The sequence below is a fragment of the Strigops habroptila genome, chromosome 8 (genome assembly GCF_004027225.2).
Source record: "Strigops habroptila isolate Jane chromosome 8, bStrHab1.2.pri, whole genome shotgun sequence".
In the NCBI taxonomy this organism is placed as follows: domain Eukaryota; kingdom Metazoa; phylum Chordata; class Aves; order Psittaciformes; family Psittacidae; genus Strigops; species Strigops habroptila.
In genome coordinates, this window is record NC_044284.2 from 53,271,603 (window position 1) to 53,287,383 (window position 15,781).

The 15,781-nt window shown below is 51.4% G+C and overlaps 3 protein-coding genes across 4 annotated transcripts in view; 2 read left to right on the plus strand and 1 right to left on the minus strand.

Annotated features, from left to right (window-relative positions):
* The first annotated feature begins 68 nt into the window (after window positions 1-68).
* Window positions 69-2,431, plus strand: LOC115611428 (cytochrome b-c1 complex subunit 6, mitochondrial). Of its 2 annotated transcripts, none has more exons than XM_030494328.1 (4): window positions 69-630; window positions 716-739; window positions 1,589-1,750; window positions 2,201-2,431. In XM_030494328.1, the coding sequence occupies exons 1-4, from the start codon at window positions 589-591 to the stop codon at window positions 2,231-2,233; spliced, it is 261 nt and encodes an 86-aa protein (XP_030350188.1). In that variant the 5' UTR covers window positions 69-588; the 3' UTR covers window positions 2,234-2,431. The 2 variants fall into 2 exon arrangements, with proteins under 2 accessions (XP_030350188.1, XP_030350189.1); XM_030494329.2 differs by having other exon boundaries at window positions 514-630; window positions 719-739.
* Window positions 2,432-3,353: 922 nt separating this feature from the next.
* Window positions 3,354-7,898, plus strand: NSUN4 (NOP2/Sun RNA methyltransferase 4). Its single transcript, XM_030494642.1, has 6 exons — window positions 3,354-3,490; window positions 4,050-4,471; window positions 4,634-4,788; window positions 4,949-5,103; window positions 6,605-6,729; window positions 7,461-7,898. The coding sequence occupies exons 1-6, from the start codon at window positions 3,383-3,385 to the stop codon at window positions 7,729-7,731; spliced, it is 1,236 nt and encodes a 411-aa protein (XP_030350502.1). The 5' UTR covers window positions 3,354-3,382; the 3' UTR covers window positions 7,732-7,898.
* Window positions 7,899-8,408: 510 nt separating this feature from the next.
* Window positions 8,409-15,781, minus strand: part of LOC115611544 (fatty-acid amide hydrolase 1-like) — a 41,472-nt gene continuing 34,099 nt past the window's right edge. The window contains exon 16 of the mRNA XM_030494640.1: window positions 8,409-8,990. Within this exon, the coding sequence (XP_030350500.1) occupies window positions 8,731-8,990 (260 nt within the window). The 3' untranslated portion in view covers window positions 8,409-8,730. The remainder of the gene's footprint in view (window positions 8,991-15,781) is intronic.

The following is a 15,781-nucleotide window of genomic DNA, read 5'->3' on the forward strand; positions in this document are numbered from 1 at the left end:
TCCCGCCAGCTCTGCCATCTTGGGAGGACGAGCAGGAGGAGGGAGCGGGCGGCCATATTGGGGAGGTCGAGTCGAGCTGGAGGCGGCTTATGGGGGCACCTCATCGCTCTCTGCAACTACCTGAAAGGAGGATGGAGCCAGGAGGGGGCTGGTCTCCCAAGGAACAAGGGATAGGGCAAGAGGAAACGGCCTCAAGCTGCGCATGGGGAGGTTTAGTTTGGATGTTACGAACGATTTCTTCACCCAAAGGGTGGTCAGGCATTGGAACAAGCTGCCCAGGCGGAATCACCATCCCTAGGGGTATTTAAAAGATGTGGAGATGTGACAGTGGCATGTTTAACAGTGGACTTGGCAGTGCTGGGGAACAGTTGGACTTGATGATCCCAAAGGTCTCTTCCAACCTAACTCATTCTATGATCCTAAAGAGAAGAAGAGGAGGACAGGGAACGCAGCGACAGCCGCCACGTTTGGAAGAGACGTTCCCGTGCCTGAAGCACCGCCCTGTGTCGGGGCGGTTCCGCTTCCAGGGCGGGCAGCGGCGCATCCGGCGGGTGACCCTGCTGAGTCCTTCTGTGCGGCGGCGGGGCCATGGGGCTGCGGGACAGCGTCGTTCATGCCGGGGAGCCCGAGGTGAGCGCGGCCGCGCCGGAGCCCCGCGGGACGCGGCCGGGCGGGCGGTCAGGCGGTAACGGCTCTGCTCTCTTTTCTTTCACAGGAGGAGGAGGAGGAAGAGCTGGTGGTAAGTCGGGAGCGGGCCCGGGGAACTGTCGTGCTCCGTGGCGGCGGGGGAGGCGTGTGGCTTCTGCAGCGATCCCGGGGTAGATGCCCGGCGCCTTGCAGCGCCAATATATAGACGTGTGGGGTATTTAGCGTGACCATCAGGCCGAAGGAGGTGATCCTGCCCCTGTGCTCTGCTCTTGTGAGACCTCACTTGGAGCACTGTGTGCAGTTCTGGTGTCCTCAACATAAGAAGGACATGGAGCTGTTGGAGCGAGTCCAGAGGAAGGCCACGAGGATGATAAGGGGGATGGAGCACCTCCCGTATGAAGACAGGCTGAGGAAGTTGGGGCTGTTCAGCCCGGAGAAGAGAAGCTGCGTGGAGAGCTCAGAGCGGCCTTCCAGTATCTGAAGGGGGCCTACAAGTATGCTGGGGAGGGACTCTTCATCAGCGACTGTAGTGATAGGACAAGGGGTAATAGGTTCAAACTTAAACAGGGGAAGTTCAGGTTAGATATAAGGAAGAAGTTCTTTACTGTGAGGGTGGTGAGGCACTGGAACAGGTTGCCCAAAGCAGTGGTAAATGCTCCATCCCTGGCAGTGTTCAAGGCCAGGTTGGACAGAGCCTGAAGCAGCCTCATCTAGTGGAAGGTGTCCCTGCCCATGTGTTGTAGCTAAATGATTTTAAGGTTTTTTCCAACCCAAACGATTCTGTGATTGAGAGATCCACAGCTTAGCATGGGGGCAGCTCAAATTCCAGCTTCCATGGGGATATATGGCTCCCTCTTAAAGCAGTAGGTCTCAGGGGGCTGTGGGAAGGGAAATGGCGTTTCAGGCTGTCCCTGTCCTCATGGCAGCCCTGTCCCTGCAGGATCCTTTAACCACGGTCCGGGAGCACTGTGAGCAGACGGAAAAATGCGTGAAGGCGCGGGAGCGGCTGGAGCAGTGCGACGCGCGGGTGTCCTCCAGGTCCCACACGGAAGAGCAGTGCACAGAGGAGCTTTTTGACTTCCTGCACGCCAGGGACCACTGCGTAAGTGCAGCACCCATGGGTGCAGCGTCTCTGCTGGTGCTGGGAGAAGCTTTAGCCATGCTTCTGGGAGTGCAGGCAGCTCAGGTGTGAGACGTGGTCAGAAGAGCTGTGAGCCTTGATGCTTTTTCATGTTAGATGTTTGTTTCCTCCTTGTTGCAACAGTTCCTGCTGGGATTCAGTAGGTTATTCAACAATTGAATAAGTCAAACATGTTGTTTCTGCCCTGCAGAAGGCACTCTGCTGTTTCAGTGTTGTGTTTGCCATTTTAAACTTGAACCTTTTTAACCTGAGCTGAAATTTTGTGAGGAATCTCAGCTTGTCAGTTCTCTTGAATGACTCGTCGCAAAGCAACAGCTGTGGGGCTCAGAAAGCCAAGATGCAGGTGCTAACACCCTGCTGCCTTCCAGCCCTAACCTATGAGTTACTGACGGCTTTGCCTCTTCTTTTCAGGTTGCTCACAAACTCTTTAAGAACCTGAAGTGAAGGCGGGCACGATTGTCCATCTGCTTCCACAGCCCATGTTGGTGGTTCCTGGATTCACAGTTCTGCTCCTGCCCGTTCCTGGCAGCAGCCAAGTGTCAGCCTGTCTCTGCGTCTGTTCTCGTGGAAGATGTGCAGCTACGCAAAACCCATGTTGATGTTCTGTAATTTTCCATATTAAACATTGAGTTCCCATGGAAACACCCTCTGTTTATTTCGTAGTTCCTATGCTCCTCACTTGTACTGGGTTAAGGTGGAATTAGTGGGTGTCAGAGCCTGGTGTTTGGGGGGAGACTTTTCCTCACTTGTGGAGCGTTCTTTTTGCGGAGCCATGATGTGTAGTGGCGGGAGTTTGATCCCACAGGGAATGATTTGTCCACTGGAGCCACAAAGATTATTTCCAAGCCCCACAAGACCAATACTGTTAATGCAGTAAATTAATTAAATTAAATGAAACTGAAGGCAGTGACCTTTTTCTTGGAAAGTTTCATCCCCTTGGGGGGAAACTGTCAACTGTCCCTCACTGTCCCCTACTGCTGCCAGAGGAGCCTCCTGGCTGTGGTTGGCTTTGCCACCTTACCCAAAATGACTGGCCACGTGGCTACAGAGGGGCATAGTGAGGGTTCCAACCTGCTCAAACCTCAACCGGATCACTAAGGGTCTCCTGGGGGAACCGAAGCCCCCTCTGAAGCACAAGACACCAATCCTTTTTGCTGACCTGGGACTGTCCTGTGCACCCTCTTCCCGGTTTTCTTCCCAGTAGGGTGTTCAGTAGCAGGAAAACCGGGCTGCTTCACAGGGCAGCAAGAGCTTCCTCTGCTATTCGTCAAAGTAGAAAGACAACCACCACCTTTTAAATTCGGCTGTTCTTTATCAATGCAGCTACCCATAATGCTTCTGCTGGTGGATTCCCGGTTTAATCCCTAATGGATTGAAATGCAGCTTTATAAGGATAAGTCTAACGTTAATTTTGGGAGTTTTGGGTGTGTTTCTCCTGCCGCAAAGCCCCGTTTGTTGCTGGGCTCTTTCCAACAGCGGATACCCAAGCCCGGCTCCTCCCGCCCCGTACCGCGGGTGATCCCCCGGGGGGCGGAGCGGCGCCGGTGCCGCTGCCGGTCCCGCCCCGGAAGGCGCCGCGGCGGAGGTTGGGTGATGGCGGCGCTGGGCGGGCGGGGGTCGGCGGCGGCAGCGCTCCTGCTGCGGAGGCCGGGACCGGGGCTGCGGCCGGTGCCGCGGCGGTACCGGTACAAGGAGAAGTGGGTGAGCGGGTCCTGCCCTGCACCCCCGCTATTCTCTCTGCTAACCCCTTTGCACCCCTCTGATCTCTCACTGCCTTGCACCTCTCGCTGCATCTATAGCACCCACTCACCCGTTACATCCCCGTTACAGCCGTTCCCCTCCTTGCATGCTCACCCCATGCTCCAGCCCCATTCAGCCATTCCCGGTCCCGAACCTCCCCAGGGGACCACCAGCCCATGGGTGTCAAGGGCATAGTCACTCTTTGGGACTGCAGAAAGGCCCTAAGTACTTTTAGAATCATAGAATGGTTTGGGTTGGAAGGGACCTTAAAGCTCATCCAGTTCCAACCCCCTGCCACGGGCAGGGGCACCTTCCACTAGAGCAGGTTGCTCCAAGCCCCTGTGTCCAACCTGGCCTTGAACACTGCCAGGGATGGGGCAGCCACAGCTTCTCTGGGCAACCTGTGCCACTGTTTTGGCAGCACAGAGCTTGACACTGGATTCTCAAGGGAAAACATTGAGGATGGGGGGGATGTAGAGGTATTTTGTCTTTTAATACCTCTGATATTTTCTCCCCCAAGGCTGCCACAGCTCCCCGCATCCCATGCACACGGCTGGCCCTGCACCACTTCGACATGAGCTACAGCCTGCAGCTGAAGGACCTGTGGCCCTCTGTCCGTGCCAGCCTGCTCTGTGAGCAGAAGTACGGTGCCCTCCTCAACAACTTCTCTGCTGATAACTATGTCACCCAGGAGCTGGAGCTGATGAATGCCACCGATTTTGTGTCCGAAGGCTCCAAAAAGGCACAGCAGGGTGCAGCTGCGGAAGAAGTGGCAAGGGGGGAAAGCAGGTTGCAGGAGGCATCTGGGAAGGTCAGGACAGTGATGCAGACAGAGACGATGACACAGGCAGAGACATCGCTCCCGCTTCGTGCCTCCATCAGCTCCAACATCAAGTGTTACACCTACCCCAGGGGGGACATCACACGCTTCCGCCCTGCACGGTGAGACATCCCTGGGACAGGCCTCGTGCTCTCCTTGCCAGCCTCATGGGCTGCACGTGTGAGCACTCCCTGCTGCTGCACATCCCCATCCTCACTTCTAACTGCTCTTTTCTTTCCCCCCCCGACCCCTTTGCTTTTTTTATGCAAACTGGTGGTGTCCAGGCAAGACTGTCTGGGGCTCCTCGACTATTATCTCATGGACGCAGCATCTGTCCTGCCTGTCCTGGCACTCAACGTGCAGCGGGGTGATTTGGTCCTTGACCTCTGTGCTGCTCCGGGTGGCAAGACTCTGGCTCTGCTGCAGACTGGGCTTTGTGGTAAGTGGGTGTTCTTTGTCCCCCATGGGTAAAACAGGGCTGGAAGAGTGTGCTGTGCCCAGTAATGTCTGACTGTTAATCATTTCTGGTTGTAAGAGTTGGGAATCCAGTGTGTTTTTGCAAGAGTGACATTCCCAGTGTGCCTGTTTTGTCTTCTCAGGGCATCTGGCAGCCAACGATGTCTCCATTTCCCGGACAAAGAGGCTGTACAACATTCTCCACAGCTATGTTCCCAAAGAAATCAGGGAAACTGTGAGTGTCACGTCCTATGATGGAAGGGACTGGGAGAAGCTGGAAGGTGGCACTTTCCATAAGGTAGGTAATTGGGAACCAGTGAAGATAAACCCATCTATTTCACTTCCCTCCTGTTCCAGAGGAAAACAGCAACTTACCTTCCAGTATAATTATATTGTTTTCCGTAATCTTAAATGCAGAGGAAGAGAGAAGGCTAAGCCACATCAGGAGTAATACTTCCTCCTGCTGTTCCCTTCCTGCAGGACCTGGAGCATAGGGGCATCTGGAGTTGTACCTTTATTTACCTGTGTAATATCCCTTAAAAATCCTGTTCTCATTCATCACCTGCAAGGGATTAAATGTGAAGATTACATAATTGTTGTTTCTCAGCCTGTTGCAGATGGAGTGACACTCTTCACTTGTACGAGAGAAGTAATGATAAGTTTATTGGTATAGAACAATGATTTAACAAAGCTGTTAGTAAATGTGACAGTGGTTTCACAAGATTAAGTGTTGAGATACACTTGGTTATTCACTGCATAGAGGACAGGGTCAGATAAAACTGTCAGGGAGACCTTCCTGTTGAGTCATGAGGTTCAGAAAGGACTCCCTTGCTTTCTAAACTCCTTCTCAGAGCGGAATCCAGAGCTGGATCCAGACCTAGTCCCTGACTTGGTCAGTGATTTATGTCTATAGGATTGTATGCACGCAATCAATGCTTTATATCACTTAGTTAAGATTGAAAAGTTCAGCATGTTGTTATTAGTCACTTACTGAGGATCTGCTCTGGCAAGGATTTCCTCAACGTTGAGGCATAACCTTTAACCTTGAGAGGTATCCTTACTCAAGGGTATGGAGCTGGCATGAAGCCTGCTGCTGTGCAGGATTGCTCAAGAGGCCCTGGGCTGCCCACTATTTATGGAGTAAGATGATTAACTTAGGTCACGTTTGCACCCCAGCTGTATTTCCAGCTGTTGAGCAAGATTTGTGGCTCTTAGCTACTGCGTTGTTATCTGTTTTCCCAAAGTCCAACTTAAGCTAGATGCAGCTGTCATGACCACCACTGGTGGCTATTGCTTAAGCAGGAAAAAGGACATGTTGGGGAGCGTGCTGCCAGAGATTCACATCCAGCCTTGGGAGCTGGGTTCGTTTCTCCAGGAGGTGTCACTGCAGGAGCTATGGTTGCAACAGTAGGTGCTGTAGTAATGCCTACCAGAAAGATGCACAGAATAGAAACGTTAAATAAAGACACGTGTAAGAGCGTGATGTTATCCAAACACAAGAAAGACATGCAAATGTTGGAGCAAGTCCAGACGAGGGCTATGAGGATGATCAGAGGCCTGGATCATGATTCTGTGATCCACCATTTCTCTGTCTGCATGTTCCTGAGATGCAAAAGCAGCCGGATGAGTTGCAGTTCAGTGTGGATGCACACCGGTGTTCGGGTAGTATCAGCCAGGCAAGGTACCAAGAGCTGCTCAGAGTATGGCAAGGATGGAGGAGTCAGGCAAGGGACAGGTTGCAGGAGGCTCACTGAGCAGGACCTTGTCTGAGGACTGATGCAGAACCTCTGCTGCTGCAGGTCCTGGTGGATGTGCCCTGCACGACAGACAGGCACTCTGTCATGGAGGAGGAGAACAACATCTTCCACAAGAGACGAACCAAGGAGCGCCAGATGCTGCCCATGCTGCAGCTGCAGCTGCTGATGTGAGTGAGCTTGATGCTGTGTTTTGGGGCTGTTTCTGTTATGGTAGCACTGAAACCTCTTCTTTCTTTGTGTGTCCCTGGCTGGGAAACGTGGAAACCATGTGTAGTTTTCTGGAATGGCAATAGTTGAACACATTAAATCATAGTACATAGTACATGCAAGTGTTCTTGATCAGAGAGCAGCCATAGCAGGTAAGGAGGAGAGTCCAAGGAACAGGATGGGTGTAGTGTTGTCCTTTTGTGCAAGTGTGAACCTCCTAGGTTCTGGCAGCTAGCCTTGGAAGTTTCCTGAGTGTCCACATCTCCCAGCACATGGGAGGACATGGGGTCACTTTTTCACCCCATTCCATGGGAAGGCTGGATGGGCTGACTGCGAGCTGGGGCAATAAGGAAACAGATTAGAGTCCCGTGGCAGCACTTGAACTGCAAGAGCATCTTCCCCTGTACACACTCTGACCCCCTGCCTTTGCAGGTGAGTACAGGATTACTCCTTCTAGCTGCTCTCCTGCGTTAAGTACTTTATCAATCTTATTTAACTCATATTGCCCTGGTCTAAACCAGTCCTCAAGCTACAGTGATACAGAGAGACTGTCAAGCCTGTGGGGTTCAAGGAGATTTGTCTCTGACCTCCTATGAGTTACATGCTGTCTTCCCAATGTCAGTGTGTGGCAATGCTGGTGTCTCACACAGTTCTCTTCCCGTGACAGTGTGTGTGTTCATCTTGCTTTCAGGGCTGGGATCCTCGCTACCAAGCCGGGAGGAGAGGTGGTGTATTCTACGTGCTCCCTCTCCTCGCTGCAGAACGAGTGTGTGATCGAGAGAGCGGTGGACATTGCAGAAACCCAGTTTAACATCACTGTCCACGTTGAGGACTTGAGCCACTTCCGGACGCTCTTCCAGGACACATTTTCCTTCTCGGATTGCCGGCTGGGGGAGCTTGTTCTCCCTCACCTCACGGCCAACTTTGGACCTATGTATTTCTGCAAATTGCGTCGGGTGTAGAAGGGGTGACAGACTATGCTGGCTACCAGGAAATGCCCCAGATTTCCAGGGAAAGCAGAACTGCTTTATATTTATTTTTCTTCTTAAAATGTCCCACAGGAGGTCAGCTTTTTTACTGCAGACATAGAGAATAAATGAGAAAGACCTGCTGCGGAGTCTGCTCAATATTTATCTGTTTGAGACTGAGGTGTTTAATCTAGGAAAGAGACAGAGATCTTATGAGAGGGAGCGATTTATCCATCCATTTCAGGATGGGGTAGATGGCCCGCTGTGGATGTTGCTCTCTCCCTCTTGTCTGACTGCTTTGATCCTGCAGACACAGGTTTGGGTTAACAGACACCATCTGGGGATCTCAGGCTTTCTGTCCCAGATCTCACTATCTATCTGCCTAATTGGGTTGCATGTGTCTCTGCTTATCTCCGACCTTCAGAAAGAGCAGCCTGAGGTCCTGAAATAAGAGGTTTCCTAAGAATGTACCTGCTGTGAGGTTGGAAATGTGCTTGGGGTGCTCGAGATCTGGTGGTGGAAGGAGCGTGGCCAGTGACTGTTGCTATCCCTCATCCCTGTGGTTGAAATGGAAGGTGGGAACGCTCCCACATTAGGTGCTATTTAATGGCCACTGGGAAGGTGGTTGTATGATTTTGAGTAAAAACTGTGCATTCATATAATCACAGCCATCAGTGAAGGATTACTGGAGTTTATTATGAGAGTTGCTTAATAGCTACATTTTTATTTTTGTGTGCAAAATACAGTGATGGGAAGGGTAGACATGGCTGTATTCCTTACAGGGCAGCCCATACTTACATCATAGGAAGTACTCCAGCGTCCGCAAGAAAACACTATTCAGCTTTTGTAATCCTGCTCTCTCAGCATAGATGAAAATGAGGATGAACCCCCATCCATGTCCACCCTTCCACAAAGGTGCACTTCATCATTTGAACCCAGCTTAAACCAGTCCCACCCTCTGCACAGCATCTTGGTTCCTTACAGGATCCGTGCTTATTGGCAAGGAGGGGGGTCAGGAAATGGCTTTTCCTTCCTCTTTCCCTCCTCGCTGTCATCTCTGCGCTGTGGATTGCAAAGAGAAGTGGTGCAGCGCTGTTCTCTCGCCTTGCCACTGGCCCTGGGCTTGTGGGACCGTGGAGGTTGTGCTGCTCTCTTCTCATGGCTGAGGGTCTCCACCTCCTTCATGAACCGGAGGCACAGCTCCTCCTGCCACGGCAAGGCCACGCACTGCACAGCCACGGGCAGCCCCACGGCTCCAGACACAGCCTGCAGCGAGGGCACAAGTGGTGAGGGGGCACCAGGGAACTCAGACCTCCAGCGGCTCTTGGAAACCTGGTTTAGGAACGTGGCTCATTGCAGAGAGTGGGGAGGTTGGAGACTGAGCCCTGCCGTTCGAGCAGCGTTAGCATGCTGGAGCAGAGGGAAGGCTCTTGCTGTTCTCATGATAGAAATGGCTGCCAAAGCAGCATGTTTAAGTCATTCCACCACACAACCCCCAGCCAGCTCTGCTCTGAGCTTGCAGACAGATCCCTCTTCCTTCAGCATCTTTGCTCCTGGTCCATGCTCTGCTGCCAGCCTGGGCCTGGTGAAGGCATCATGGAGCAGGAGGAAAGTGCATGGCAGTGCTGTGGGTTGTGGCTGGCACAAGGACCTACTCAAAGCAGCCTTGCTGCATGCCTCCTTCCTGGTTCCAGCCTGCGGGTGTTCCCCCAGTCCTCCCAAAGCTTATGTGACTTATGTTTTGGGGGGCTTGGGAGAAAAGGGTTTTTCAGGAGGTATATAAAGGTGATTTATTTTTTGCATTGTGCCTTGTTGATGGACACATTTAGCAGCCCCTAATTTCAGTGAAACTATTGAACATCCATCCGCAGTCTCTGCTCCACCACTTCCCATGCTGCATACCTGTTTCAGCGTCCGGTCCCAGGGGTCATCACAGCATCCTTGGTAAAGCTTTAGCTCTTCCTCATCAGCTTCTGTCACCGTGCTGACGGGTACGACCCCAGCAGGGAAGTTCAAGACATTGTACAACATTGTGGAGGAGATGGCAGCTGAGAGAAGCAGAAGAGAGAAATGCAGGTAGTCACAGCCTCCTGCCTTCCTTCAAACTTACACACTGCATGTTCACTGAAGAACCAGCTGCTGCTGGGAGAGAGATTACACAGGCTGATTGTCTGTAGGTCCAAGTTCTACTGCAAGAAACAACTGCCATCAGATGACTTCATCCACATCTGTCTCCATCTGCTTAGGTAGCCTTATGCTAGTTATTTTTCGTTCCTCATGCCCATAAAAATGCTTAGGTGCGTGGTGAAGCTCCTGGTTTCTGTCCAGTCTCAACCACTGTGGTCACCTGCCCTCCCAGGAAGGTCCCAGACTCACTTACTGAGGAGTTTCCCAGGGTATCCCGTGGTGAAGGCAGGCCCCAGGACAGGGCATAGCACAACATCCAGCCCCAGTTCCCTCCACCGCGCGATGAACTCAGTGCGGTACACCTTGGGGAGGAGAGGGGAGATGACATGGAGGCCATGCCCATGCCTGGAGCATCTCAGCTCCAGGGCATGCATCAGGCTCTGCACAGCCAAGGGGGCAGCAGCAGGCAGCTGTACTCAAGTGAAGAGGCAAAGGAGCATGTGTTTGCCTCCACCACACATAGCCAGACAGCAGCCAGCTACTGGAAAGGTGTTCCCACTTCCAGGACAGCCATCATTGTGCTGGGACTGCCATGTGTGGGCATTTGGGCATAAGCACTGTGAACAACTAATAAAGTCTTGGCTGGGTTGACCCAAAAGCTCATTTACCCCATTCCTATCTCTCTTTTGTGCCTTTCCCTCCATATTGTCTCCTCCCCAGCACCCCACTGCACAACCCCTTTCCTAACCCTCATCCTAACTGATGACGCTCTGACCTGGCACTTGTCGTAAAGCCTCAACTTGTATCATGATGCCAGAAAGAAAACTCCTTAAAACATACCTCTATTTGATGTTGATGATTCCACATCTCCTTCACTGAGCTGCAAGTGGAAATTGTAGCAACATTTTTAAGCTTTAAAGGAGGAATTGCTTAAATAATCCCCCGGGTTTGTAAGCACCAGGGATTTTATCAATTACTTAAAACAACACATCTTTCCAATTTGTCTAAAGTTTCCTCCGGCATTTGGCCAAGCAATTAAGCAACAAATGTCTGGAAATGGTAGAGAAAAGGTTTCTCTTGTGAGCCTGGACTCAGTCCTCCTCTCCACCACAGGCTTCCTGAATGACCTTATCCACCCAAGTCCCTCAATCCTTTCAGGATAACACTAGGGGCAGTGCAACACTGGGGAGATGTGTTCCTAAAGGCTGAAGCCATATCCAGGATGGAGGGACAGCCCCTGCAGAGAGCAGGTCAGAGCCTCTAGTAAGCCCAGCCCCACTCCACCATGGACACTGAGGAGAACACTGTCCCGTTCGTTTCCATGGACATCCTGGGGATGATGCCATCTCACCTCATTCCACTCAAGGCGCTCAGATAGTCAGCCAGGCGGGGAAACTGGAAAGGGAAGAGGTACTTGTTAGGGACATGACATGGGGGTGCAGTGACTTCTGACACCCTGGGAAACCCCCGGTCCTATCCTGCTTCCATCCCTGGGGATGCTGCACTGAGCATGCATGGTGATGGTTAAAAATGCTCCGCATGGTTCTGAATTTACTTTGCTTCCAATGTCTGGTTGTTGTTTCCCAATGTGTTTCTTACAGCCCTGTATTTCCTGCTCACAGAGGAATGAACTGACTCGAAGCAGGTCACCTTTCATTATTTTTGATAAATCAAACATTTTTTTAGCTGGTATCTCACAGAAACAAGACCTCCACAAGCACTTTGATTGCCTCACACTCACTGCTACCTTTTTGATCCTCTCAGCTGAAAGTAACCCAACTGGACAGGGAGGCAGAGAAAACAGAGAAGCCCTACAAAAGAATGCTCAGCTGGTGAAAGGGCAAGCTCTTATTAATCACCAGGAGTCTCCATGAAAGCGTGATCTTTGGGAGGCCTCCAACACACACTTCAATGTTGAGTCCCTCTGCTGCAGTAATCCCAATGCACGAATCTGTAGGAAACTGGGCACTGCACGCTCTAGCATTTGAAAAACCACTTGCTATAGAGTCTGCATTAACCTTTTACAGCTCTTGGCAGGTTCTTCTCTCATTTCCCTTTGCACTAGATAAATCCCAGCAGGGGTCTAGAAAAGACCTTCCACAGTGATGGCATGTGCCTTGGCCTGAAATCCTAGTGTTTCTAGTTAAAAGTTTCTCTCAGTTCCATCATGCTTTCAAGCATCTCAAGAGCTGACACTGCTCTGCTTTGATCCTGAGGCCAGGGACTCACCAGAGGTTTAAGAATCAGAGCCAGCAGCTTCTTCCCCACACTTGGGATCCTGCAGCAATTCACCTGTGATTTCAAGCTTGGATCTACAGTATCTCCTGTGCTGAGAGAAGACAAGAGGAGGGGATCATGCCAGAGAAGCTGCCTTTTCTCAGATAGCTGAGTATCTCCTGTTTGAGGTGGGAGAGCTGGGCTCATTTTGCCTGTGTGTTGTGCTCATGGGTGTAGGGATAGAGGTGTCTTACAGCACTGCTGCCCGAGGGCTTCTACTTACAACAGGTCCAACCAAACTCGGCCTCCATCAGCAAAAAAGGTCTTCAGAAACAGTTCATTCATGACATAGTGGATCCGAGGTGGAGAGAAGGGCACCAGCTGCACCAGAACACAAGATTATGTGGCAGCCTGGGAACATGCTAATTTCCAAGGCCCAACTGTGGATATGCCTCAAAGGCAGAGCAGCACCTCCCTGGGCTCCACATGCCAACAGAGGCCTCAATTCAACCCTTCACCAGCCCAGGCATCTCCCCATGGGATTATTCCTCCCTGACAGCAATTTGGCTCAGCTCTCAGATCCCTCCAGAACTGCTTCCTCTTCCATCATGCTCCAGGCAGTTCCTGAGCCAGAAGTTGCACCAGATTCCCACCTCTCCCAGCACAATCAACATCTTAGACCTGGAGTCACTTTGCTATGAAAAGCACCACTAGCATGTTTCTACAGGTAGGTCTAGATGGAGGGAAAGATATTTCCCATCCCATGCCCTATGGCCCTTTTCCCTCAGTGGTCTAGAATGGTCAGAAGTCTCCACGGGCATTGGGAAGGAAGGAGAAAAACACCTCTCAGAGCCCTGCTGGGAAGGACAGACCTAGAAAGTTCCAGGGCAACCTTCCAGGATCAAACACAGCACTTTATGGATGCTGCTGTCTGTTGTGGACCACAGCAACCAGGAGAGCAGAGACGGATTTGTTTCACCCCCTTGCAGGTACAAGTTCTCCAATTGCCAGTGCTGTTTCCCCATGAGATGCATTGCTACCCCATATAGGACCATGTCTCCATTGTATTACATGTCTGTAGTAATGTGGTTGTGCTCACCTGGTGCCCAGCTGCCTGCAGAGCCCTCCTGGTGTCCTGCACTGCCCGCCTCATGCAAGGGGGCAGCGGGAAGTAGCTGTCTGTGTCGTAGTACCCGACCCGCAAAGGAGCAGAGCTGGAGTACACCTGGAGGAAAGAGCCACCAGTGAAGCATCTCCAACCCCACTGAGGGTAGGACTGCCCCGTGCTGAGGCTCACTGCAGAAGGAGACAAAAGCTCCAGCTGGAGAGAGGCTTTTTACGAGGGCATGTAGTAATGGGACGATGGGAAATGGCTTTAAACTGACAGAGGGCAGAGTTACATTAGCTATTAGGAAGAAATTCCTTGCTGTGAGGGTGCTGAGGCGCTGGCAGAGGTTGCCCAGAGAAGCTGTGGCTGCCCCATCCCTGGCAGTGTTCAAGGCCAGGTTGGACACAGGGGCTTGGAGCAACCTGGTCTAGTGGAAGGTGTCCCTGCCCATGCCAGGGAGTTGGAATTGAATGAGCTTTAAGGTCCCTTCCAACCCAAACCATTCTATGTGTTAGGGAGTAACTTAATTTTTGGTTGCTGCCTATAGTTTCCATAGGTTTCCCTTTCCAAATGTCTTCCTTTGCCTTTTTCTCCAGCCTCCCCTTCATCCCTCCCTTCAGACAGAGCACAGCCACTTAAGACCAGTACATTAAATCGTTATTACAAAGGATGGAGGTAGAAAAACCTCCTGTAGTTCTTCTGCTGCAGAGAGAAAGGAAATGTCCTCAGCCAAAAGATTTTCTGATCCTGTCTCCCCTTAATTATCTCCAGCTTTTTGCTCCTGGTATTGCCTTCCTCTCCACTCTTTTCTGGGGTGTTTCAATCTGATAAGCTGCATGCCAGCTGAGGAGGGAGAAAGGATAACTATTCATTAACCTATTTTTTGTACTAATTATTAATTGTGCCCTCAAAGAGAGCTAACAAGTTACTGGAAACCAGTAATATAAAGATAACTAGGCTCTTAAAGAATGAATGTGTTGAGTGTCCAGCACCCTCAAAAGAACCAGGGCTTCCTGACTTAAGGACTCACATCCTCATTGAAGGGGATGGGGGGCACGGTGGGGTCCAGCCAGAACATCTCCTCGCAGAGCAGCGCCTTCATGCACAAAGCCAGGCTGTCCACATCCCTCGCCATCGGTCCCAGAGCACAAGGAACTGGATTGGGAAGAGAGCAAACATCCACGCTAAGCAAACGGGTGCACCAAGCACTGGTTCACCCCTCTGCACAGCCACATTGGCTGCAAAGGATGATCAGGCAATGAGGTGGGATGTTTCAGGTGGACTTCAGACAGATCTTGCTTGTCTCAGGCTCTCCTCAGGCCTAGAGGAGGACATAGAGCTCTTCACAGCATGTAGAGAAAAGCAATTAAACGTAATTATTGTACCTGCCAGGATCCCACTGAATGGGCCGCTTGCTCCAGACAGGCTGTGGGAAAAGAAAAAGGAATACATTCTCATTTCAGCAATGGTGAGATATTCCAAATATGTTTGAATAGCAGAGCAGGATCTGCAGTTCAGGACCCTAACCACTGGAAAGTTATTAGAAGTATTTGATTTATGTGAAAAGGAAAACTGCGGTCAAAATGAAACCAAACCAAAAACCCTACCCCCCCAATAAATCTTAGCTTTAGTTTAACAAAAACCATTCAATTTTGGCATTATTTAACTGCTTTAGCCCCCTACCTGAGCCTTTCGGCTGTGGGTTTGAGCCCGCACAGCCCGCAGAAGCTGGATGGCAGGCGGATGCTGCCTCCGATGTCCGAGCCGATGCCCAGGATGGAGCCTCCCCCTGCGATCAGAGCTCCCTCCCCTCCTGAGGAGCCCCCGGGGCTCTTCTGGTGGTTGAAGGGGTTCAGAGTCTGGCCGAAGGTGGGATTGCTGCAGTCATAGCTGGGGAGAAGAAAACCAGCAAGTGGGCTGTCAGGAACAGCATAATGCCTTGAGTTTGTTGGCTTTCCCTTGCAGTGGGAGTGTGGCATAGCCAAACCTAACCCTTCCATCCTGTAAATCCCTCGGGACGTGGCTTAATCCCATGAGCTTCTGCTCTCCCTCCCAGGCATAAGTACACTTGATTTCTTTTATGTTATGGTAGTTTTTTTCCTCTTAATCTTATCTGAAAGCTATTTTCAGTTGAATTGAGGTTGTTGGCAGCTGATGGAAGGAGGACTCATCCAGGCAACTTCTCAGGAGACAGGAAGAAACCTGTCCCAGGACCTACAGGGTTGGTTTTAGGAGCACAACCAGAGGGAAGATTTCTAACGATGTATGTTACTTGAAGAGGGATTGTGGCACGTTGGTCATTGCAAAGGGGATGGCCCCCTGGCTCTTCAAAACCTTCACTAGGACGCTGTCCTCCTGCACCACAGTGCCCAGGCATTGCACAAGCCCACAGGTTGACAGATGCCCCTGCAGAGAGAAGTGACAGGGGACATGGTCAGCACAGCTCCCCTGCAGTTCTGGAAGGATGATCTGGTGTCCCCTTTGGTGAGGGGGTACTAACCCACTCCCTTGCAAGCCCTTGCACAAAGGGCCAAGGACTCCATCTCCTTGGATGGAGCACTTACAGGGTTAGGGCTTCTGAAGCTGCCCTTG

Coding starts and splice junctions, on each gene's coding strand:
- NSUN4 (XM_030494642.1), top strand. CDS start 3,383: ATGGCGGCGCTGGGCGGGCGGGGGTCGGCGGCGGCAGCGCTCCTGCTG. Junction 3,491..4,049: donor ACCGGTACAAGGAGAAGTGG/GTGAGCGGGTCC, acceptor TTCTCCCCCAAG/GCTGCCACAGCTCCCCGCAT. Junction 5,104..6,604: donor AAGGTGGCACTTTCCATAAG/GTAGGTAATTGG, acceptor CTGCTGCTGCAG/GTCCTGGTGGATGTGCCCTG.
- LOC115611428 (XM_030494328.1), top strand. CDS start 589: ATGGGGCTGCGGGACAGCGTCGTTCATGCCGGGGAGCCCGAG. Junction 740..1,588: donor AGGAGGAGGAAGAGCTGGTG/GTAAGTCGGGAG, acceptor CTGTCCCTGCAG/GATCCTTTAACCACGGTCCG. Junction 1,751..2,200: donor TGCACGCCAGGGACCACTGC/GTAAGTGCAGCA, acceptor TCTTCTTTTCAG/GTTGCTCACAAACTCTTTAA.